At 52.3% G+C, this 24,264-nt stretch overlaps 1 protein-coding gene across 2 annotated transcripts in view; it reads right to left on the bottom strand.

The window, feature by feature from the left end:
• Positions 1–24,264, bottom strand: part of LOC111146614 (collagen type XXII alpha 1 chain) — a 246,739-nt gene that overhangs the window by 116,633 nt on the left and 105,842 nt on the right. For both annotated transcript variants that reach the window (XM_022502245.1, XM_022502246.1), the window contains exons 17-22: positions 18,189–18,242; positions 16,200–16,244; positions 12,024–12,068; positions 11,721–11,750; positions 11,396–11,449; positions 7,199–7,252 (exon numbers count right to left, since the gene is read on the bottom strand). In XM_022502245.1, coding sequence (XP_022357953.1) covers positions 7,199–7,252; positions 11,396–11,449; positions 11,721–11,750; positions 12,024–12,068; positions 16,200–16,244; positions 18,189–18,242 — 282 coding nt within the window. The remainder of the gene's footprint in view (positions 1–7,198; positions 7,253–11,395; positions 11,450–11,720; positions 11,751–12,023; positions 12,069–16,199; positions 16,245–18,188; positions 18,243–24,264) is intronic.

Below are 24,264 nucleotides of genomic sequence, written 5' to 3'. Positions count from 1 at the left end.
GGGTTGGTGATGATGGGCAGGGTGAAGGTGGTGATGGTGGTGATGGGTAGGGGTGAAGATGGTGATGGGGGTGGTGGTGGTGGGCAGGGGTGAAGGTGGTGACGGGGGTGGGGGTGGTGGTGGTGGGCAGGGGTGAAGGTGGTGACGGGGGTGGGGGTGGTGGTGGTGGGCAGGGGTGAAGGCGGGAACTCTAGCAGGTGTGGACACAGTAGCAGCAGCTATGTAACCTCTGCCTTTTGGACCTGTAAGCGGCTGCGGGGATTTGAGAAGTGCTGGCCAGAGCAAATTCTGCGGCAATAAAGAACTCTTTGACTAGCAATAAGCCTATGCCTTGTCCTTTTTCTTTTCTTCTCTCTTAAATTGCTACCAGCACAATATCTGTGCTAAGTGTTTGCATTAAGTGCTTGTAATTTATCATAGGGACAGATTTTTTGAGCTCTTCTGAATGCCAGGATGCTGAGCAGGACTGATTATTTCCACGGCTGTCGATCTGCCCGTGGAGAAGAGGAAGCCCATGAATCCAGCAGCACCGACTCCTTCCCAGCCGGGACGAGTTAGCACAGCCGCGTGCGGGCCTGTCACCAGCTGAACACAATGCTAGCGCAACAGATTCTAATATGTGCCGTACGGTCTTTTGCTCGGTTCCTGTTCTCCATGCCTCCAAATGTCAAAGATGATTATTTTCTACTGGTTAGAGCTGAAACCAGGTGCTCAGGGAAAGCCTAAGGTGTCCTGGCATAAACCCTGGCTCTGTGCCACGAGATGAGTCAAACAGTAGCCTGTGATCCAAATGATGCTGTTACCATCTGGTAGCATAGGGAAAAGCAAGAAAAAAAGGCTTTGAAAACTGCAAAGTGAAACAAAGTTGACCCAAGTTGCCACTGACAGAAGACCACCCGCATTCCTCTCCTCGAATTATGAGAAACAGGGGTGGATGGATCTGATCGCGATCTGCGCTATGAGACCCTTGGGTCCAAGGGCACTGGCCAGAGATTAAAGCAGTGCGCAACAATGCATCCGCCCAAGTAGGTGGGAGCAGGGAATACAGAGTCCTAGATCTCTCCAAGATGCCCACCACAAGGACTGCTAACAAACAGATGAGAATTCTGGTGTGCTCCTGGACGCTTACGCCCACACATTGCCTCGAAGGTCTGGAGTGAGATGGACCTGAAGGACCCGAGTTCTAATCCCTGTATCGCTCTTTATACTCCGTGAGACATGGAGCAATTGGATTTACACCCCTAAGTCTTGGCTTCCTCATTTGCAGAATGGGAGTAGAACTGCCCAACCTCACATCCTTGCAGGAATTAGCGAGAAACAGGAGGGCAAACAGTTACCTCCCTATGTGCCCGCGATAGACCAGTCCATCATCCAGCCACTGCTTTTTCCTGCTACCTTGTATCAGTTCTACACCTGTTAGACTCTGTCTTAAAAATACGTTCTGAAAACAACAGACTCAATCAGGCACATCACGAGACACCCGGGATCACCCCGTCATTAGAAAGAGGGGAGGCGCTGTATTTGGTAGTCACGTCTTCAGTTCTTGCCTCCTGACGAGAGAAGAGAATCCAGAAGGTGTTGAAAACACAATCAAAGGAACCAAAGGGGTTGTCACCAGCTAGTGGGAGAGGCAGTGACAAAGGCCTGAGGGACGTGGAGCTGGTCGTCTGATCTTTCTGGAACAAGAAATGTCTTACTATCCATCTCAGGGATCCCTTACCAATATGATGATCTTCTGATTTAAACATTCCAAATCTGCATTCAATTTAAATGCCTGATGACACAGAATTCTCTTAAGCAAAAAATCTCCCCTGGGTTTGTCCAGAAAAGAGGAAAGAAACCATATATGCTATTTCAGATGGAACTCAGCAGCACAAGACACACGGCAAGTGAGGCAGAAGGAAAAGTACAGATGGGACCAGTTTCTCTTTTTTATACCAGAGCATGCTCTGTGGAAGGTCAGGCCCCAGGTGACCAGATGCCCCGTTCTGGGTCCCGCTGGCCCCCTGGCACCCGCTGAGTCAGCTGCCCAGAGAGCAGCAAACAGACATGGTCCCCGCACCCGCGCTCCCCGACTACCTACGCCCTCTGCGGCATTACATACGTATGCTTGCTTCTACGCCTGGAGGTGCGCTTCATGTGCTTTCCATGTGTGCGTAAAAATGTATACATTCTGTAAGTGTGACACGCTCTTCTAGGTGCTACAGACACGAAAATAAAGAAGGTTCCCACAGACTTCCATGCTAATGAAAACAAACAAAAATAAACAAATGCCAAAATAAGAAAAAAAAATATAAATTCTCTGCAAAAATTAAAATGGGCCTTGGGTGAGCACGGCGAGCTATCTATTTTGGGGTGACTGATTAGGGCAGATTTTGGTTTTTTAAACCAACCCTGTGAATGCATTTCAGTGTCCAAATGCGTCAGCGGCCTGGAGCCAGGTGGGGTCTACTTCCAGTACATTCTGGGTTCCGATGCAACCATAGCACCGCCCACTTCCGCTAAGTAGCCGTCCTCCCCACAACCTCTCCCAAATGCCTCGCTCAGACATGCAGGAGGAAAGGAGAGCCTCGGAAAGAGAAACAGGGTAGCACCTATACCCCCCGTGGAAAGCAGGAAGCCCAGCCAGGAGGTAACAGCCAAGCACCCCATGCTGGGGTGCCTTGTGTGCCACAACCCTCAGGGATGGGATGGCATGGGGAGGGCGCCCAGCGCTGATCTTCCCACTTCACCATGTCATTGTGGAAAAATACCAGCTTTGTCCAAAATTAATGTGTTTACCTTGCCAGGGATTATACTGTCTGCCTGTCGCTAATCTCGAAAATAAAGGGTTGGATCGCCTTCCCCAGCCCATCTATTAGTCTCAGTGTCACAGTTCCTGGGTCCTGTGGCTTGTCACTGTCTCGTGTCTTCCCTCTTCCAGCCTGAGTGTGCCGTGACACGAGGGAGTGATGTTTCAGCTGAGGCCGATGGGGAGGAAATGACAGGTCACCGCGCGGGAAGGAGAGAGAGCTAATTTTCTGAGTAAGTCATTCTGTCTTGGCTTTTCCTGACTCAGCCAGAGGCTGACAGAACAGGAAGCAGCTGTCGAGCCCACACCAACATCAGGACTGGACTCTGCAGCGTGTGTGCCCACAGGGGAAGCCACTGGCCTGGAAACCACCACGGGAGGCAACACAGCCCGAGTCAGAAACTCACGGAGGAAGACTGGAGGGCCAGGGGTCCCCAGACATACACACACACACACACACACACAGTCGCCAGCCTCCATTCACTGGAGGGATCGGGACGGGGAGGAGCCTTCCTCTGTGCTCTGGATCAGTCTCCCTTAATCGGTCACCCTGCCCATGGCCATAGGTCACGCTGTCCATGGCCGTCGGCTCAGTCTCCTGTACCAGACCCTGCGTGTCCCCACCGCCGGGCATACCAGCAGGATGGGGGGCTCGTGCAGCCCCTGCCCTTGGTCTGGGCCACCACCCTCCCTTTCTGCTCTCTGCGGCCATCTCCTCACTGGTCTTCCTCTCCTACGGTCCGTCCTCAGCACAGCGGGCAGGCGGGGGTATGTTCCTGCAAGCCTCCCGCTCTGTGTCTTTTACCCCAAGTCCTGCAGTGACCAGACTTCAGCCAGAAACCCAGGGAAATTCTGACCCCAAAATGCTTACATGATGAAACGTCATCAGTTTTGGTTGGGGTGATGATATTATGGTTTTATTTCCTTTGCATCTCCTTATCTTCAAGAGAGAATGGTGTGATGACATTTGGGGTCGCTTCAAAGGGACCGGGCTGGCTGGAGGTGGGCTCGGACATAAATTAAGCAAGTTGGCCAATGACATGGTAAGCGTAGGGAGGGCTGTGGGCCGTAAAAGCATCATCCGTTGTACTATTCTTTCGACTTTTGTCTATTTTTTTCATAGTAACAGTTCTGAAACCATTCAGTAGCCCCACATTCTCCCCACAATAGAAGCCCAAATCCCCCAATGGCCCCCAGCAAGCAACAAGACCCGGCACCCAGTTCCTCTGACTGACCTCCTCCTGCCGGCCCCGGGCTGCCTCCAGCTGCAGGTTTCTGCTCAAACCCCTGCCTGTGTGGCCTCGGCCTGGGTCTTAGCTGCGTCTTCCAGCCAGCACACGCCCCCTCGGCTACTGGCCTGGCCAGCTCCCCACCTCCCGAGAGCCTGCCCTAACTGACCTTCTCCTGAGCCCTTCCTGCAGTAGGCAGGTGCTGAGGTGACGTGTCTCTTCCCCTGCCCGCCTGGAGGTAAACAGCAGCGAGCAGAGATCCCCTCCCTGAGGGGTCCCACTCACCACAGCCAGCACCCAGCAGGCGCCCTGGAAACACCTGCTGAGCAGATGAATGTGTAGAGGGGAGGAAAAGGGAGAAGGGGGAGGCAGGGATGGGACAGAGCTGGTGGAAGGAAAAGGAAGAGGCTGTGGTGCGGGATCCCCAGCAGGACGGATGCTGGCAGAGCTTGAATTAGAGAAGCCGCATCCATGGCCCAGTCCCTTGTACTGGTCCATCCCCGAGCTGGAGGATGGGGAGTGAAGATAAAAGCTGAAACCACGAGCAAGTGTCCAGAGGGGCGGTGTCCTCTCCAGGGGGCACTTCCTGAGTCTGCCTGAGCCCCTCCTGTGTGCCCATCGATTCCTGCTCAATTCGCTGGCTCCCGCAAGGCCAGCTCAGACACCCCGTTCCCCGTCCCCTGTGCCCACTCCGTCCCAGCACCCTCCTCTCCCCGCTCAGCACTGCAGTGTCCCCACCAAGGCATTAGGGTTAGCCCTCCAGGTTTCTCTAGTCCCTCCAGCTGTGAGCTCCTGGCGGTTGAGATAGTAATCTCTTCAGACATTCCCAAAGCATTTAATTGAGTGTTCGTGCCTCGTAAGAGCGCGACACGAGCTTTGTGGACAGACACATGGGAGGACTGAAGAAGTCAGGCTTTAGAGAGACACAGACCTGGGTATCCCTCACTGAGAGGTGGCCGGTGGCCGTGTTATCAGAGGCGGCCCTTCCTCTCTGCAAAGGGGCAGGGCAAACATTTCCCTTGGACTGCTGAGGTCTGCCAATGTGGAGCTCAGCACCACAACACGTACCCCTCCTCTCCCCCTGGTTCCTTCTCTGCATTCCCTTGTTATGGCCCTCAAATCTCCATTCCTAGTGCACCCATCCAACTCCTAGGGCCCCTGGCCAGCGTGGAGGTTGGAACACGGGTGGCTGGTATTACTCTGAAGGTGTTTCTGGAGATGACAACAGCTATCCTGGGGAACACAGGAACACACCCTGGGGTGCCCAGAAGTCACGGCCGAGGATGCATGGGCCTCGACAAGCAAGCTCCAAACAAGAGGTGTCCTCTCCCCTTTTTAATAAGACTCAGTCAGGTAGAAGTGTAGTTAAAAAAAAAAAAAAGTTTGCAGTCATCTTTGTATCAAGAGTTCCACTCAGCATCTAATTCCATGTTAGGAAAAGTAATGTTTGCAGCAGCTCAACGCAAGATGGATTCAGGTTCACCTAAGCATCAATTACATAATGTCATGGATTGCTGTTTTCTCTTAGAAGACCGTGCGTGAGCACGTTGGGAGGCTGGCAGTCACGGCAGCTGCCACATCTTGCCACCCACCAAGGATACAGACCCACCCTGAGCACATTTTCACCCCAAAACCAGGCCGGTGGTGAAGCCTTCCCATTGCAACAGAGCAAACGTGCTCAGAGAGGCTAGGTGACATGAAGGGTCACACAGCTGCTCAGAAGTAGGGCCAAGTTTCCAACCCTGGAGCACTGCTGCAAAGCCCAAGGTCCTTGCATTATACAGAGAAGGCAACCTGGCTCCGACCAGGTGACTGAGGCCAGGCCTGGTGATGCTGGATGGGACGTGGCACACGCAAGTCCTTTCCAGTGGGGTAAGTGACTTCCCACCCTCCCACCTAATCTCTCCACCATGACCCCTTTCCACACCTCAGCTAGCCTTCCATGTAAGTTCTTCTTAGACTCTTCAGGGTTTAAGACAGTTGTGGAGTGCCAAAGTGTTTGAAAACCAAGGAAGGAAGTTCACTGGGGGGCTTAGGCCACGTGGGAGTCTGTTGGGTCATAAGCAGGTCAATCAGTTTCAGAATTGAGGATGTAAAATGTGATCAGAGTGTGGGTCCAGCCCCCTAACACACAGCAAAGCCAGGACACTTCTATAATTCTGTCCACTTCACTGAGCTGGAGACTCTTGGGGCTAGAAAGGCCACAGATGGGGTTGGAGAGCCTTTGCCAGATGCAAGACCCTCATTTCCACCCATCTGTCGGCGGTCACCTGGCCTCCAACCGAGTACCTCGGGGGGCAATGACCACCCTGTGTCCAGGGGCTGCCCACCCCATCTTGGGCCGCTGTGCCCCCTCAGACAGTCTCTATGTGAATCAGTAAGAGACACTACAAGCTCAAGCACTAGAGGTCAACAAACATTGACCTGAGTCCCTACTTTGTGCCGGGCACCATGCTAGGAACTGGGGAGTCACAGAGTTGGGGGTCAGGCTCAATAACCATGGGGCCCCCCAAGAGGGCACCCAACCCAAGTGTACACCTCCATCCCCCTGTCTTAAACCACAGGACACTGTGTCAGGAGCTGTGCTTACTAGTGAATAAGACCCATAAGGTATGTACAATCTTGGTTAAAAAAAAAAAAAAAAAAGACAGGTGCTTAATTAAATTAAATTAGATTAAATTAAATTAAGTGGAATACCATGAGATATTATGATATTCAATAATGATACGGATGTTTCATAGTAGCTAAGAGCTTTATGGCAGCTGTCTATCCTTTCCCTCGTCCTTATTTTTAATTCCTCCCTGGAGACTGAGCTCAAATACCACCTCTGTCAAGAAGTCCTGGCTGCCTTGCAGGCTGGGTGAGCTGCCCCTTCTCTCTCTCCTTGCAACACTGGGCTTCCTTCTGCCAGAGCTCTGAGCACATAAGGCTACGGGGTTCCATACACATGATTCACAGCATCCAACAGCCTCATCTCCATGTTCCCAGAACCCAGTTCCAGGCTGAACTCAGAGTGGACTCCCCACCATGTTTGCTGAACTAAATCTAACCCTTCAACCGGCTTCCAATATTCATCTCAAGCCCATGAGGCTGGCACCATGTCCTCTGTCTGAGCTACTGAATTGGGGGTCTTGGCATGGGAGAGCTGGTGATCTGAAGGGAAAGACACGTTACTCACCCGGAGACCTTGCAAACCAGGAGGTCCATCCTTGCCTTCGGGACCCATCAGACCCTTTAGGAGGAGCAGAAAGGAAAAAAAAAAACAAAACAAAAGGAATCAATAGTCAACACAGAGTTCAACACCACAAGTTGTACTCTGCCTACTCCCTCTCATTGGATAGGAAAATACCATCCCGTTTCAGTCGGGACGGTGGGAAATCAAGAGAGAAAAGGTCCTATCCTGGCAAATCTGACATTTTTTTTTTTAAATACGTGCATCTGTATGGCCTAATTATGTTTAGCAGCCAAGAGGTAGGCAACATCTTTCACTCTTTAAAGATGAACATGTTGGGGGTCAAAAGCCTCGCATTAGTGCGTCGCATAAAGCACGCATGGGAGAAGTTTCTGGAACCCAAGTGTCTTAAGCTATAAGCTCAGCGCCATTGTCCCTGTATGTTGCTGGCTCAGCAAGGACTAGCTTGTGTTATGAGACTTCGTCAATGGTGCTATGCAATATAGGGTCGTCCGGACAAATAATGAAATTGTCTAAGATCAATTTCAATTAAGCAAGGAACACTGGCACAGCAAGGGGTCCTACTGACCTGGTAATTCAAGTCATACCCCCCAAGACCCCTCACTCCTCCCCCTCACACACACAAATCTGCTACACGAGCTCCCCCAAGTTCCTTGGTGTCTGTGAACCCCAGATGTCTCATCTCTGAGATGAGGACGATAAGCCTACCTACCGAGTGGCCATGGGGACCACAGGGGGAAAGGAAGCAAGAGCCTGGATAGAGCAAACCCCCGGACTACCTGACCAGACCCTGATCTGCACCACGTGACGGCAGCTCAAGGAGGAAGGCAGGCAATGGGAATGGGTGAATGTGGCCCTCAGCTGTGAGGCGATCATCAACTTCCTGGGTGAATTCTGGCCAGAAGCTTTCCCCGCGGCACTTCCATTTCTTTGATAAATATTATCATGCAAGGAGCTACTTCTGTCTAGCACTGCATGACTACGAAGTAACCGGACTGTATTTAGATCCAAATTCTTTTCTCTTAAGAACACCGTGGAAACACACACAGGAATGGAAAACCCGCAGGAACTACAGACCTAAATCTCCTTTCCTCACAAGGATTACCCCATTGAGCTCAGGGCACACGGGGAGGGAAAACCTTGCACGAGTGAGGGAAAGTCCCTTGAGCATCAGCAGACACCTCAATTTGATCTGTGCAGCCTGCCGTGCTTTATGACACTCCACCAGACATTGATGAAACGGCCAGAGCCTGTCTCAGCGCGGGGGATGGATGAAAGCCACGAGCCTCCTGGACCGCTCGGGCATTTGGATGCAGAACGCTGCATGTGGTTTTCCATTTAGAGAAGGGGAAACATTTTCCTCTCTCTGGGACTGCTGAACACAAACTCCAAAATTTTCCACTCTCCCCAGAAGTCACTGAAGCCAACTTCTCCGTTTTATTCAATCCAATGAATATTTAGGGAGCAACGGCTCTGCAGAAGGCCCTGGGCCAGGAGCTGCTGGGGATTCAAAACAGACACGGTAACCAATCCAGGTACGGGGCTTAACAGGGCCTCCCCAAGCCCCGCTTCACACACTAGCTTGTGTGGCCCACACAGTGCAGTCACACGCGTGATGGTGATGACAATCTCTGGGTAGGAATGAAGCACAGGAGGGTCAGAGAGGAAGAGTCATGTCAGCAGAGACACAGAGCCACTCGGTGGGGGAACAGGGTCATGAGATCAGGATGTGATGGCTGAATCGAAGGTGCCGTCCTTCTGCGTCCATGCTGCTCCTTGTGAGCTCACGCTGCGGTCCGCCCCCTCCCAGGCCCCTCTTGCTGTGGTGGGGCCCCTCTTGCTGTGGTGGGGCCCCTCTTGCTGTGGTGGGGCGCCTCTTGCTGTGGTGGGGCACCTCTTGCTGTGGTGGGGCGCCGCTCCATAAGCTTGCACTATCCACACCCTGAGATAAACTGCCCATTTAGACAGGGCAGAGACATTGGTCCTAGACTTCAGAATCATCCAGTCCTGGTCTCTCCTCACAGGTCACCCTTCTCACCAGTCTTGGGGTGGGCTCTTGTGTTTCTGAGCTCCCTGCTAGCGAATTCCACCACCCACCCAGGTACTGCTCTGAGCCCTGTGCCCTGTTCTAGGGAGAGCAGCTAGCATGATCTAGGGAGAGCATCTAGCATAGAGGACGGCGTCAGGACATCGGACAGCTCCATCCTGGGCTGTGCGGCTGATTTGCACGTGCTTGCACCTGCTGAAGGTTCCGGACCGCACGTCCTTGTCCCATGCGATGACCGACCACAGTAACGAGACACGCAAGGAATGTCATTAATCATCTAGAGCCTGCGGTGCTTACTCATGGTTCTGCCTTCCTGTCTCCTTCATTCAACCAGGGATCAGCCGTGTACGCTCATCTCTCCACCTCCAGCATTATTATTTGCTCACAAATGTTGAAGGTTCCTTCCCTCTGTCCCCACCCCCCCCCACACATTTATCATAAGAAAAGCCGCATAACGGGGAGGATCCAGATTGAGAGGTTAAGAAGGTTGCCTCAGGGTCGAGCAGGGCTGGGCTCTGCCAGATTCTTGTTCCTTCACGGGGGCCATAGAGGAGACAATCCTCCTGTACATATTTCAGGGGGGTACCGCTGCATTGTGCACTCACAATGTCACCGTCAAGCCAGTCAGACCCATCTGGGTTCAAAGGTCAAGTTCGCTTCTTAAAAGCTGTGGGACTGCACAGTTCACTCAGTATTTCTGCACCAAGGTCTTCATCAGCAAAACAGAAAGAACGCCTTCACCCTCGCAGATCTAACGTGCGTATGTTTGCACATACAAACATACTAGAGTATAGGGGCGCCTGGATGGCGCAGTTGGCTGAGTGTCTGACTCTGGGTTTTGGCTCTGGTCATGATCTCTGGTTCATGAGCTCAAGCCCCACATTGGGTTCTGTGCTCGGTGGAGAGCTTGCCCGGGATTGTCTCTCTCCCTCTGCCCCTTCCCCTTGGCACACGTGCACGCTCTCTCACTCCAAAGTAAATAAACAGATCTTGTGTATACACACCATAGTACAGACTCGCAGCACTTGGCACTTACAGATCTGAAACGCACGTAGGCGCTGAGATCCAAGCATGGGAGCACACGGTACGACCTGCCTTTCTACTATAAATCTCCCAACAGTTATCATAATGGTGAGGAGCTCTGGAAACCAAAGCTTGGGAGATTAAGCAAGACATCCAAGGTTACAGAAACAGAAGGTAGCTCTTCTGACCTGAACTTTTTGGTATGAAATTGCTCTAATTATACTGGGCTTAAACATTTGTGAGATTTCTTCTGGTTTTACCCCCAAAAGACCATACACACTTCTCTTAATAGGCGTAGGCCCCATTGAGTTCCTATAAATTTGATTTACAGACATTTCAAAATAAGAGTGGTCTTATTTCCTTCGATAAAATACAGTCACTTAAAAGGGGGAGCATGTTGCCAGGAAGAGCTGGTGAAATCACTGTCCTGTGGAATTGACTGTATGCTCATTAATTATCCTTAGTATCTGAACTCCATCACAGAATGGTCAGAGTCCCTTTGAATGTCCTCTTCCCAAATGGTTATTTCTATATCACTAAATTCGTTAACAGTGGAGAACGCAAAGGCTGATGCTTTCCCAGCCACAGCGAAGTCAGTTTGAATCAGAGACGTGGGAGAAGTAAATATGCATTGGAAAAGATTCACCTAGCTCTGTGACATCCCATCCTCTTACTCCATTATACCTAAAAGGAACCAAAGGTTGCCAGGCTGGCTTAGTTGGTAGAGTGTGCAACTCTTGATCTCGGGATTATGAGTTCAAGCCCCACATTGGGACTGGAGTCTACTTAAAACAAAAGAAAAGAAAACAAAAAGAAACCTAAAACACCAGACTGCCCACCAGAAACACCACTCATGGCCTGTTTAGGACTGGGGGCTGCAAAGGTGGGCTTGCTGGGTTTCAGGTCCAGCTCCACACTTGGGGATTGCCTAATGGAAATATCACTTGTCAGGCTTCATTCAGCTTGCTCTCGTGCACAATGCTGACACCAGCACCTACGACCCAGGGGGACAGGACCAGCTTCTGCAATTCCACAGAGCTCAGTGGGAAAAACCACTGTTTTCCAGACCCAGAGGTGCTCCAAGTACATCCTGGATTGGTAGCGTGACTTACCGGAGCTCCTGGTGGCCCAGGGAGGCCTTGGTGACCCCGTGGTCCTGGAGCTCCCTGGAAACAGAAGCCAAACATGCATTAGCCACAGCTCCCCCTTCCCCATGACTCATGACCCTTTGCTGACTCAGAGTCTACCTTCAGAGTTCCCAAAAAGGACCCAGAGATATAAGAGAGGGAATCTGCATTCCTAATGGAAAATCAAATTGACCCATGTCTGGAAGGCTCTATCTGAGCTCTACAAGCAGCTGTGACCCCATGGCTGCGGCCTTTCTATCCCTGCTCCCACCCCAAGCCCCATGTGAGGAGGACCTGCATTCCACCTTACCTGCTCGCCCTTCAGGCCCTCTCTCTGCACCTGCGGGACAAACGGTGGGTCAGCAAAGGTGGTGGTGTTTCCTCCATAGTCATTCCCATCTCCTCCATTGGGTGTGTTCACACAGAACGCTGTAATGCAGCAATTCCTGACTTTTCTCTGATTTCACCCCACCTTTAGCGTTGAAAGCCTGTATCCAACTCATGGGGTCAGAAGAGTACCCCCTCATTTTCAGAGGCAAGGACTCTTGCAAATACGCAATCCCATCAGCCCAGGAGCCTGAGGCCCCTCCCCCAGGAAGGCCCGCGCACTCACCACCGAGCCAGGTAGGCCGGGAGGTCCCGCCGGCCCCACGTCACCCTGCGCAGAAATGACAAACATTTCATCGGCGTGCTTCCCGCCCCTTTCCTCTGCTGGTGCCCGCCCGTCCGTGGCCCCCGCTTATCCACACAAGCCCGTGGGACCACCTCCTCCTCCGTGCTCCACCTCCTATGGCCACCAGGTTGGCTCTACTTCCACCTGGTGACAGATTTTCTCTGATTCTCTGTGTCAGGATCACAGGGGCATTGTTTTCTCTTTTGTGCTGGGTCAGGGCTAGATCTGGTGGGGCTGTCACAGCCGTTTCCTGCTTGAGAGCAGCTCCTGGTCCTCTATTCAGTGAGCACCTGCTGCCCCAGGCACCGCATCAGACCCAGCCACGGGGGGAGGGTCATTCCCCCTGACGGTGCATCCTTTGTGCCAAGTCCCTGGCCCAGCACGAGTTCAGCATTCAGTGATTATCAAGTAAGTCACACAGATGCTGGGATCACTCCCATCCGTCTTAACTAAGTCATGACATACAAAAGACTTGTTTTGTGTCCCGGTCACCTGGCCCATGACGGCTGTGGGTGCATCAGATTTCCATGGTGTGAGGTTCATCTTGGTTCTAATGGGGCATCTCTGTTGACGGCATAATAGGAAACTTCATTGCTCTCACTCTCGCATACCTAAACCATACCTAAACCAGGGCACGACATGCAGCCAATGTCCCTACACACGGCTTGGGGACACCACTTTTCATCTTCTCTTGAGGCTAGCTCAGGGGCTATGGGGAAGCATGAGAAGATGAGCACTGAATAAGCTGGCAAAGAATGACAGAGTCACTGGAGAAAGACGAAAGCATCTCTTAAATCCCAATGCAGAGGTGTGAGAATGAGTGGTTCTAGGCATGGATATTGTCCTGTGTTACATTCGAGGTCATGGTCTATAGACAGGCCAGGATTTCCCTGACACTGAACCACCCCACGGTCCCCACTGGCTGCCCAAGACTCGGAAAAACATCTCTGTTCACTTAGCATCAGGCATCTTCCTAAGACCACAACTAAATGTTCTTTTAATAGACTTTATCTTAGAGCGGTTTTGGCCGCGTGTCAAAATGGAGGGGAAGGGACAGTGTCACTGAGTGTCAACCGTCCTCATTCTCCCTCCCTCTCTGTCTCGCACATACAGTAACACGTCTTGCCTCAGAACCATCTTTCCATTCTAGTTTTTTTCTCTCCATGGCACCATTCCCCATCCCCCCACATGCACACAAACACACACACGCTCCCACAGGGCACTTTTTACCATTGTGTATCCTCCCCAGGTGCTTCTGTGACATATACACATGACACTGTCCGGTCCCTCAGACCCCAGCTGGCTCATCTCCTCTCCATTTCTCCATGAACATCTCTCAATCAATCCCTCAAGCACGATTACATTTTCCCTATGCGCCTGCAAACCTTAATATTTTGCTAATACGATTGTTAGAAGCTGTTCTGAGCTCTACTGTAATTTGTGTGGCTATCTTAGTTTATATCATATAAACAGATAGGAAAGGGAGATACTTAGTCATAGGTGGATGCATCATGACTCTGTTGGGGTTCATGACCGCATCCCCTTTCTTTTATTTCCACTATGCCTCACGACCACATTTACTTTTGCTGCATTTATTGTTGTATAAATAAATAATGATCACCATCGTCATTACACCACCGACACGAATTTTCAATGACAGTTATGAAATTCATCAATACAGGCTTTCTCATTGACTCAGGTCATTTTACGGAACAGGAGAGCCAACGTTCTGACACGTGAAATCACTCTTAAAGAAGGCTACGAACCCGTAGTCCATCCACAGTAACTGTGTGCAGGTGGGTAATAGATGTCGGAGGCTTTCCACCCACCTGGCCTTGTGCGAAGGACTTCGATTCAAGCTCCTCCCCTCCGAGCCTCTTCCCTATCTTAGAGACAAGGAGACTAAAGCCCAGGGATCCATAATAACTTGTTCAAGGTCAAAAAGCTAGTAAGTAGTAGAACCAACCATCTGTCCTCGAGTCATTTCTTTGCCTGATGTAAGTGACGCATTTTTGCGATGGTCCTTTTAGCTGTTGTGGTAGGCCACTTCCCAGATGGCCCCCTGTAGCCCCCGCCTCCTTGTGGGGACCTCCCACCAGGTATCAGTCCTAGGCTATGGGACCAACAGCACACAGCAGGAGGGACGCTGCGTGGCCTCTGAGATGAGGTTACGAACATACGGTGGCTTCCATGGGGACCCCCCCTCCAAACCTCAGGTCACTCAAGACCCTTGACCACGATGACCCACTCACATGTACACCATGTTCCTAGATCCTGGCTTCGGAGACAGCGTGAGACCTCATGATTGTTGCTTTACACTTCTAAGGTTCAGGAAGACTGTCACGAGTCAACACATAACGGACACCAGCTGGGGGTCTTAGCCAGTCACGAACAGTGTCTCCCCCCGACACGGGGATCTACAGTGAGGTGCTGGGCAGGCAGGCAGATATGCAGGCCTTGCTGCAAGGCCCCTCTGGGGGCTCAAACAAGGCACCCTACTTTTCTGGGCCCCTGTTCTCTCTCTGTAAAGTGAGACCAGCTCTGTGGTCCCGAAGACTTTCTCAGATTGTAAAGTAGCCGAGACTTGTCTCCCTGACGTTCACTTAGAATGCCTTGACGGCGTCCCATCGCCTGGGCATCCATGGTTTCCAGATCCTTCATGTGAATGACCCAAATACCACCATGACCCCATGACCTTGTCTTAGCACTTCTGCTGCGCTCATCATAATAAGCACTAATTTGGCTGTTGCCCAAACTGCGGGGGCCAAAAACATCTATAAATGAGGTGGAAGGTTGGAACTCTCTACCTCTCTCTCTCTCTCATTCTCTCTCTCTCTCTCACACACACACACACACGCACATGCCATAGCAGAAGTCACCGACATCCAAACTTCAAGGATCGTTCCCTCTTAGTGACTTGAAATAAACGACTTATTTTAGAACTTAGCATCCCCTGTCAAGGAACTGTGAGAATATATTAAAATCCTGATGTCAAGATAATATAACAATATAAATCTCAACTCTAAAAATACTTGGGAGAGAGAATAGTCCAGCTCGGAACCCAAGCCCGAGTGAGCAAGTCTGGAAGATATCCATGCCCGCCACCGCCACCCCATGGCACCCCACGGCACCCCATGGCGACTTTCTCTGGCCTGTGGGCCCATGTATTCCTTTACAACTCGTACTCCGCCCACTTCCACAGAGAGCAGGGCCGACTTCCTCTCCTCCTCTGTTCTCCAGCCTCGCTGGGGCTGGTGGGCATCAGCAGTGACCTCCGCCTGAGCTCTGCAGAGTGACCCCGAGCCCAGGTGATGCTTCCCGGGCTGCACTTGCCTTGTCTCCCTGGATTCCTCCTCCCCCCTCCCGGCTATTCTCAAACCTAAGCCCAATGTCCTTCCTAGGGGCCTGTTGAAGAATCTGGAACTTGTGCTCTGGCCCTCCTCTTAGAACCCAGGACACACCGCACCTTCTCAGTTCTCCCTGCCACCCGGAACGCTCTGGAAGGCTATTATCTTCACACACATTTTCAGAGCACTTCAGAATTTGCCAAGACTCTTCACATGGGTTTTTTTCCACTGAGATACAGAAATTCTAAGCAGCAAATTTATTGAGTTAAGCCTTCTTGAGAGAATGTTCTAAAGGAGATGGCCAGTATGATGAGATGCAATCTTTATTCTGCTTATGAAAGATCTAGTACATTTTCAGAATTATGATTCTGGTTTAAAAAAAAACACATTTTTTAAAATGCTGCAGAGAACAGAGAAGGAGAAATGGAGGAAGAGGAGGAGGAGACGGAGTGTGTTTGGTATTTATTCACAGCCTGCCCTAGTCTAAGAGGCAATTTAAGTAGCAAAATATTTTAATATGTCTGGATATTATATAACAGGGATTTTTTGTTTTGTTTTGTTTTGTTTTTAAATGGATTTTTATTCCTCAGAGTAGAAAAACAAAATTTAAATAAAATAACTAGAAATTTCTTTGGAGCAGAGTTTCTGTTCACCACCTCACTCCATACTTTGTTCCCAGATCTCCAGCCTGGGCCCCTCGCTTCCCCGGGGGCCCCAGGCACCCGCCTGCCCGGAGCCCAGAGCCCTTCTTGCCCTGGACCTGGCTTACCTTCTGTCCCTGGGGTCCTGCCACGCCAGGAGGGCCAGGTCTCCCCTGGAGGAAGGAAAGGGAGGACCGTCAGTGGCAGTGAGTAGAGAAGGAAAAGGTTGGGGTCATGTAGCCCCAAAACTGTAATCTGCCTTTGCCCCAGAAGACCAGACCACACTCCAGACAGTGTTTCTTGCTAGAAAACTCTCTCTCAGTGACTCCCAAATGCCACATCCCATGGTCTGCTCTGGACTCAGCCCGTACTGTGGTACGGGGCACCCATTCTGAGGGACAAGGGCTGCTTCCCGAAGGGTACAGGGGATATGTCGGGAGAGATTCCTGGCAAGAGGCAGGAAGCAGGCACCCCCAACCCACCGGGTGTCACGTGGACCCCTCAGAGGGTGCTGAGGACCAGGGAGGTTCCCAGGGCCAAGGGAGAAGGGACAGGGCTGCCTAGACTTTAGGCCAGGATCAGTTCGTGCTTCAGGAAAAAACAAGGATCTGGAGGGCTGGTGTAGGAGATGCTGGAAGAGGAGCCTGCCTCCTCCTCAAGGTTCCCACTGGGAAGCCTTCCACAGGGCTTTCCGTGGAAAGCCAGGCGGGGAAAGCTCCCATCGGAGGGGAAGTCAGGAGGCACCCTGAGCCACCCCACCCTGAGGGCCCTCCTGTGAGTCTCCTCCTAAGAGGAGGAAGATAGCATTCACCCCCTTGCAAAAGATTTTCTCAGGAATTCACCCTAAAGGCAAAGGTGTGCTCAGGGACATAGGCACGAGCTCTCTCCCTTCCTTTCTTCCTGTAAATAGCCATGATCGGAACAGACCAATGTCCCTGCAGAGGTGGGGGACCCTTCATGAGGCTCAATGCTCCTCTGCTTCTGCACGCCCTGCCCTGCTGCGTCCACAGCCTCAGTGTGTTACTACGGGCTGGCTCTGTGCCGTGCTGTCAGTCCCCTGTGTTCTGGGCCGTCACCACATGGGGATGTTCAGGGTCAGGACTCAGCCCCAGCGCAGGGCAGCATACAATAAATATGGATACATGATCGCTTTCAGGCCATAGAACACGAAGCGGTCATCAGAGTCCCGTCCCTGGTGAATACGTAAGAAGACGGTTATATGTCTGTGCCATCAGGTTAAGCGAAGGCGCTAAGACATAAGGAGGTATCAGTCCAGTGTGTTAAGCGCCAGCGTTCTGGAGTGATGGGATTATCCATGCATGTAATTTGTATTAATATAACACATTGAAATTAATACACTGAAATGAATTTATATATCAAGTATAATTAATATACTTCATCTAAAAGTTAGTAATAGGAATGTATGAATTGGCTAATATATTAATTTATTAAGTCATAATGACACAAGTATTTTCCCAGCTGCCTTCATGCAGATGTAGAATTTTAGGTTTTATTTAGTTTTAGCCATTTAAATATTTAGATGCAGTTGGTTTTATGGATCACACATCCCATGGTTCAACATGGACGTGCATAAAAATCCCCTTCCGGCTCCTCGGCCGGAGGAACGGACGGAGAAGCAGGTCACCGGCTCCCCAGGCGTCCCCCCATAGAGAGCACGCGTCCCCGGAAGTCCCGGAGGCCGGTTCCCACACCACTCTACGCTTGCTGTGCTTTCTGCTCAACCACAGAGCGCACAGAACATCCCTACCGTGCCTTGGAGTCTCATTGATTTCCAAGGTTTCACGTTATTTCCCTGTAGCTCACACCCTGACGTGTCGACCAGCTCCTTACTGATGAGCTTCTAGGTTGCTTGGAATCTTTTACTCTTACAGAAGAGCCTGCAGTGTGAACACGTCCTTGGAACATGTGCACGTCATCCACGGAATGGACTGAAAGGGGTGTGTTCTCTGCGATTCCCACACCCTGGTGTAGGTGGGGGTCTGGTCCCCAGGCCTCCCGGAGCCTCCAGCTGAGCCAGAGATCAAGGCAGTCAGGCCCCTGTGTCAGGCTCTTGTCCTCCAGTAAAGCCGAGCCCACCAGACCCAATGCCCCCTCACCTGCTCTCCTGTCTCCCCACGCTTCCCAGGGAATCCATCCAGGCCTCGCTCCCCCTGGCAAGAGAAAGGCAATGAAGACATGAGGACAAAGGGGCATCTTTGCAGTTAGTGCCAGGATATGCAAAGGCCCATAGTGTCCGACTGTGCTAACCTTTACTATCTGGCATACTGGATACCAGAGAGCGCCACACACACACACACACACACACACACACACACACGCCTAGAATTTATGTACTGTGGGTCAATGCACATACCTCAAAGGTCAGAGAAACTAGATTCCTGAATCTACTTTGCCTTTCCCAAATCAGTGACCGAGGCCAGGCCACGTAGCCTCTCTGAACCACGCCGCCTCTTCATCTCAGGGGGTCAAACAAGGTAATGGACTCGTGGGTTTGTAATGCTGTTCATAAAACCACGAGCACATTTCTTCATCGTCCGTTCATCTACTGGATATGTGTGAGTATCTGCTGCATTCCCAGTGCTTGGGATTTAAAGCTCATTGCCGGCTAACGGTAAGCCTTCATTCACACATCCCACCGATGCCCGCCCACCCATCTGCTTGTGCTCAGAGCTGGGCTTGTCTCTCTTAGCTCTGTGACCCTGGACACGTCACTTCACCTCCGAGCCTGTTTGTGTGACCATTCATCATGCGGATGATGATAATCCCTTTCTGGGGAACACCTGGCGCTAAGGAATGCGATACCCTATCTGCAACACCTGCTTATGATGGGCGGGGAGCAGGGGCCGCCATCTTTCTCCCAGCCCAGCGCTGTTTTCTCAAGCCAAAGTCCCTAGAGGTCAGTGTGGTCCTCTCCTGGCCAGTGTCCTTGTCTGGTGTCCCCAGCTATCTTCTTCTCACTGGGCCCTAAGAACTTGGTTGGTGGAGAAAGGTGACTCCCGCAGGTGGGCCCATGCTACTATGAACCGTCTATTGCGTGCCACTCCATCAGCCCTGGCTTCCTTCTCTGAGTCCCCCCAGCACAGCCTCTTCTTGTTTCCACGTTGGGTCCCACTGTTCCCTCTGCTGGGCTTCTCAGCACCCTTTCGGGCTCATGCCAACGTCCTCTCTTTGGCTTTTTAATCCACACCAGAGGCCCATCCTTCTCCAGGATGTCTCCTCTTGTTTCCCTCACTCCTGTTCATTCGATTTGCATCTGATCTGTGTCACCAACCTTCTGGCTCACATGAGGACGTGAGATGTGTTCACTCTTCCCCTGGGGGTGCCCCGGTGCCCAGCCCAGAGACACAGTGTGGCTCGAGCTAACCTTTACTAAGTGACCAGATGACTGCCCATGAAAGTCAGTTTGACTCCGTTTCTCCCTAACTTTATCTTTTAGGTTGGTCTTTCTTTACCTTTTTTTTTTAAATTTTTTTAAAGGTTGGTGTGTCTTTTAGGATGTTGTTTTTCTTTGAATGATTGAAAACTCTTGGTCTTCTGCTCATTTTCCTGTGCTGGTCTCACGTGCCTGCTTGTGGGTCTGGAGGCTTCCATTCCTTCTGGGAGGTGCTGTCCCCTTGTTCTCTCTCTCACTCTGGGGGCAAACACCAATGCTTCCCACTGGCCAGTTCAAGCAGAGGTCAGCCCCCCAGTTCAGCTGCTCCAAGCAAGCCCCGTTAACCACAGACAGCCGACCCAGGCCCCTGCCGCCCACAGCCGTGGATAGGAACCTGGGGCTCCTTCTAGCATCTCCCGGCTCCACTGTTTGTCCTTTCCTTCCTGCATCTATGTACACTCATGAATACATGCCTTCTGCCATTCAGAAATTATTTCAAAAATTCTAGAACAATGATGGCCACGTTTCTGTTTTTTAATAATTCTCTAAAACCGTCTTTTCATTACATGAGTTTTGGGTGAATAGAGAGGATATTTCTCTGCATTTTTTCTCTCTGCCAACCAAGTCCACATCTGTTAGCAACATTCTCTTCCTCCACACACACCATGAGCCTGGCAGGGTGGAGGGCTAACAGCAGATGGGGAAACGGAGGCCCAGATGGAAAGCCACTCAACCCCAGTGGGACATGCTTGCACAGGCACCAGAACCCGGGTGTCTGGACCCTTCTTCCTCTATTTCTATTACCCATAGGGCCTGTGGGTCTCTTTCTTCGAGTTGGCAAGGTCTAGGAACCCATGGAATCTGATGCCTTCCCTTTATAGGTGAGGAAACCGACCTTAAGGATATATCTAGACCAGGGTCACAGAGAACCTTTGTGATGGGGGCAGCATTTTGATTGAAGACAAGAACACTTGACATCCCTGAACTTTCCTTAGAGAGAGAGTCAACCCACTACACATCACTCCTGAAAAGGGCATTTCCCCAGGATTCAGCAAAAAAAGGGAGAGAGAGAGAGAGAGAGAGAGAGAGAGAGAATCATGTTGACTATGTACAACTTCACAAGGTCTTCCTCAAAGGAGAGGCTCTACCTGTTGCCCAAGCCCCATTTCTTACACCCTTGCATCTGCTGATCAAGACCTGTGAGGCCCGGAAGCAAGAGGACTCCCAAAGGACAGCTGCAGGTGCACAGCCAGCATTAGCCACCTGTGTCCCTGGCCAGCAGGCAGAGAGTGGGGCCAGCTGGGAAAAAGCTGGAGTGCTGACCGATGTGTGTGCTCCCCAGCATGGAGGGGTGGTGTGGGAGGCAGAGAATCCCTAGCACAGGGATGAGGGGAAAGAGAAGCTGAGGAGAGCAGAGACAGAGGCAGACACACAGGAGACAGATGTCTACAGAGCAAGGTCTCTCACTGAAGTGTCTATGAACGCCCACCTGGGGCATGAGGTAGGTCGAAGCAAAAGGGAAGAAGGGGGTTAAAGGCAGAGCAGGAAGGAGTAGGTCCCCCCAAAAGGCCTGGCACTTAGTCTTGTTGTGCTGTTGTCTGTTGATCTCGCTCCCCCGCACTGAGCACATGAGCACGACAGAGGACAGGGTGTGGACATCTGACCACCCGCTTGGCTCCTGGCACAGTGGCAGCCGGGGCCTGTGGGGCGGCGGGGTGGGGGGCGGTGCAGAGGTACCAGCCGCCACAGCCAACAGCCAACCCCAAAACTCAGACTCAAAGACTGGCTCTCCCACGCCTACGCTGTGTGACCTTGGACCAGTCACTCAACATCTCTGTCACTCAGTTTCCAATCCACCAAGATAGCAGCTCCCTCTTACAGCTGCTGTGGGGACTGGATGAACTAATATATGCCAAATGCTTCCAACAAGGTGTGGCACATGGAAGGCATCAGGTTAGAAGCTGGTGAAGCAAAACAGAGGGTCTACGTGGGGGGAGAGGGGGAAGAGGAGAACAATAAGCCAGCAGTAAGGGGCCAGCAGAGAGGAAGTCCACGGGCCAGGAAGGGGTGTGATGTGAGCAGGGGACGGAAGGGAGGGAGGAGAGGGACAAGCCGGAGTTCAGGGACCAGAGTCCTGATTCCATTTTCTGCCAACGCGGGCTGCTGCCTACAGAGTCTACCCCGCTCTGAGGCTCAGTTTCCTCCCTGGGTTGAAATACTGAAAAGCGGAAACAGAAGAAAGGTGCTGGAATTCCAAGAGCCCTAAAACCTCGCAGTCCTTAATTGACAGGCAGGCGTGCGGGCACGGGAAGGGAAGGCGAACCCGCCCTTGTCCTGAAGCACCTGCAGGTCCGGGGGTAGAGGCAAGCTCTGTCTCATTTGGCAGCCCTGTCCATTCTGTGAGATTAAGTGGGTCATCCTGGACCCTAGACTCAAAAGAGGACGGTTCACGTTCATGGAATCACTCCCTCCTGGGAAGCTCTGGGCACCCCAGCCCCTCGTCTTCCTGCTGCAGTTCTGGGCGTCCGACACCAGGGGGAGCGCGCGCCCCAGGAAAGCGGAGAGCCCTCCTGGCGGGGGCATGGAGGCCGCCCTGTTGCCTGGACCTCCCCCGGTGTGGGTGGGGTGGTGTGCAGGTTAGTGTGGGAGGGGCGTGTGGCGTGGGTCTGGTGAGCACTTGCCACGTAAGCCTTCACCATGTGAGAGGGGAAACTTGCCTCGGTGCCCCCAGAACCCAGTGAGGGGTTCACCAAACACTTGTCACAGTGAGACCTGGTGGGTACCTCTTCCTGTCCCAGGAGGCAGCCGGGTGGGGGAATGTCTCCCTGACGGCTTTCCTACGGTGGAGACGGGGGCCAGTGTCCCCCAGGACGGATCATGGCTTCGGACACTCGGAAAGTCCCACTCTGCCTTGTTAGTATTTCAGGAGGTCCTCAGGGTCCAGGTTCTGTCTTGCCTTCACAACGGACTCACTGGGACGCGTGGAGACCCCCATCTGAGACAGGCGCTACCAGACAGGATGTGAGCTCCTGTGAGCGCCCAGAGCTAGGAGACGCAGAGCCAGGGTGCAAACCAGTTTCCTCTGAACCCAAATCCGTGTCCTTACCCGCTTCCTGGGGGCGCTGCATCTGCGCTCCCCTGTCCTCTAGCAGGGGCAGGAACCCCGGGGCCTGGGATATGAGCATCACATCTCCCCAAAGATGTCCTGGGAGCTCGGCTTTTCAGACAGAGCAGGGGACCCACCGCAACCCCCTTGTGGCTCCACGGTGAGCGAGTGGGCGCCTGTCTTTCTGACTGTCCCTCTGCCCACTGTCCCGAGCTCATGGTCCTGCACAATCTACTCAGCTCTCCTGCCCCTCAATCGCCAGGATGCCTGCAGGCCTGCAGGGCCGCACACCTTCTGTGCCTGCACAGATGCCTTGTGCAAGATGCTTCCAGTGAGGGCTGTCCCCACTAGGCACACAGCACCCCACCACGCCGCCGTCGGGAGGCAGGCTCCGTAATGCATGCACACTGGCTCTCTGTGGCCTGGCTCCAAGCTGAGTAGGGCCAGGTGACTGATGGGCCTGTCTCAAAGGGAGATGGAAACTTCCTTCTTGCTGAGGGAAGAAATCGGAGAGGCCTGCGAGAAAATAAACTGTTTTAAGTACCCATCGGATGTAAGAACTGGAAAAGAGCCTAAGGGACGATGCCTGTAGTCTGAGCACCTTGACGGATGGGAAGGGAAGGGTGCAGAGAAGGGACCAGCTCTCCGCAGGGTTGCCCAGGAAGTTAGCGTGGAAGTCGGAAACACACCCAATGTGACCTAGCAGAGCCCAGGCTCACACTCCCGCACTGTCCCTGCCTCTCCGTCTCAGACCCTCTCTTGCTCCTCGCCCTCCGCATGCAGCTAATGTCCCCCGGCACTTTCTATCCATTTTATAAACACAACTCAGTGCAGGCTCATGGTAGCCTTACGTAATACAGTTACTCTCAGCCTTGACATTAAATAACTCTCCAAAGGTAACACCGTTTGCAGAGCCGAGGGCTGGAGTCAGGCACAGGCAGGCTGACTCCAGAGCCACCGTGGAGGGCTTCCTCCACCATGATGAGCCATCTGGAGCAGCCTGGAGAGACAGGCCAGTGAGGAAATGGGCTGAAAGCCCTCTCCTGGGCCTCACCTGGAGGCCACCCTCCACTTCTGGAGCTTCCCTGTAAAGTGACACCTGCAGGGGGCGGGGCTATGGCCGATCTGCAGAGAGTTCAAGGGAACTTCCCCTGCCCCAGATTTCCGGTAACCCTTCAGGCCTGGTATGCCATGGAGGGGACAGCCCACGCTGCGAATGACATGTTTCCAGCACCTGCTGTCTGTGCAACTGGCCACGTGGCATCAGGAAAAAGCCTCTGGGCTCGGTTTTCCCGTCTGAAAAGAAGGAGCGCTCTCCAGGCTTCTCTGTGGTCATTTCCAGATTGGATCATTGAGGATTTTGGTAGAAATGCACCATTTCTTGGCTGGACAAAAGTCTTAACACAAGACTCCCAACAGCTTGCTGGAAAAGCGAGCCGGTGCTGCCTGGGGAGAAAGCAGTTGCGTCCAAGCCGAGGTTTGGCAAGAACAAAGCCCTGGGTATGCACAGACGGACATTCCCCCGAAATGCAGGTGGGGAAAGGAAGGACGTGTGCAAATGCTGGTTACATGCTGGACACGCTGCTTCTATTATCTTGTCCAAACTTCCCACGAGCTTTGGGGAAGACATGCGTATTTCCTGCTGAGGAGCAAAGGCTCTCCGTCAGTCCGCGGCTCTCCCAGCCCGTAAGAG

The sequence above is a fragment of the Enhydra lutris genome, unplaced genomic scaffold (genome assembly GCF_002288905.1).
Source record: "Enhydra lutris kenyoni isolate GAN:26980312 unplaced genomic scaffold, ASM228890v2 scaffoldscaffold14, whole genome shotgun sequence".
Taxonomy (NCBI): Eukaryota; Metazoa; Chordata; class Mammalia; order Carnivora; family Mustelidae; genus Enhydra; species Enhydra lutris.
Note: the sequence above shows the minus strand (reverse complement) of the source record. Positions and strands in the feature narration are given on the sequence as shown.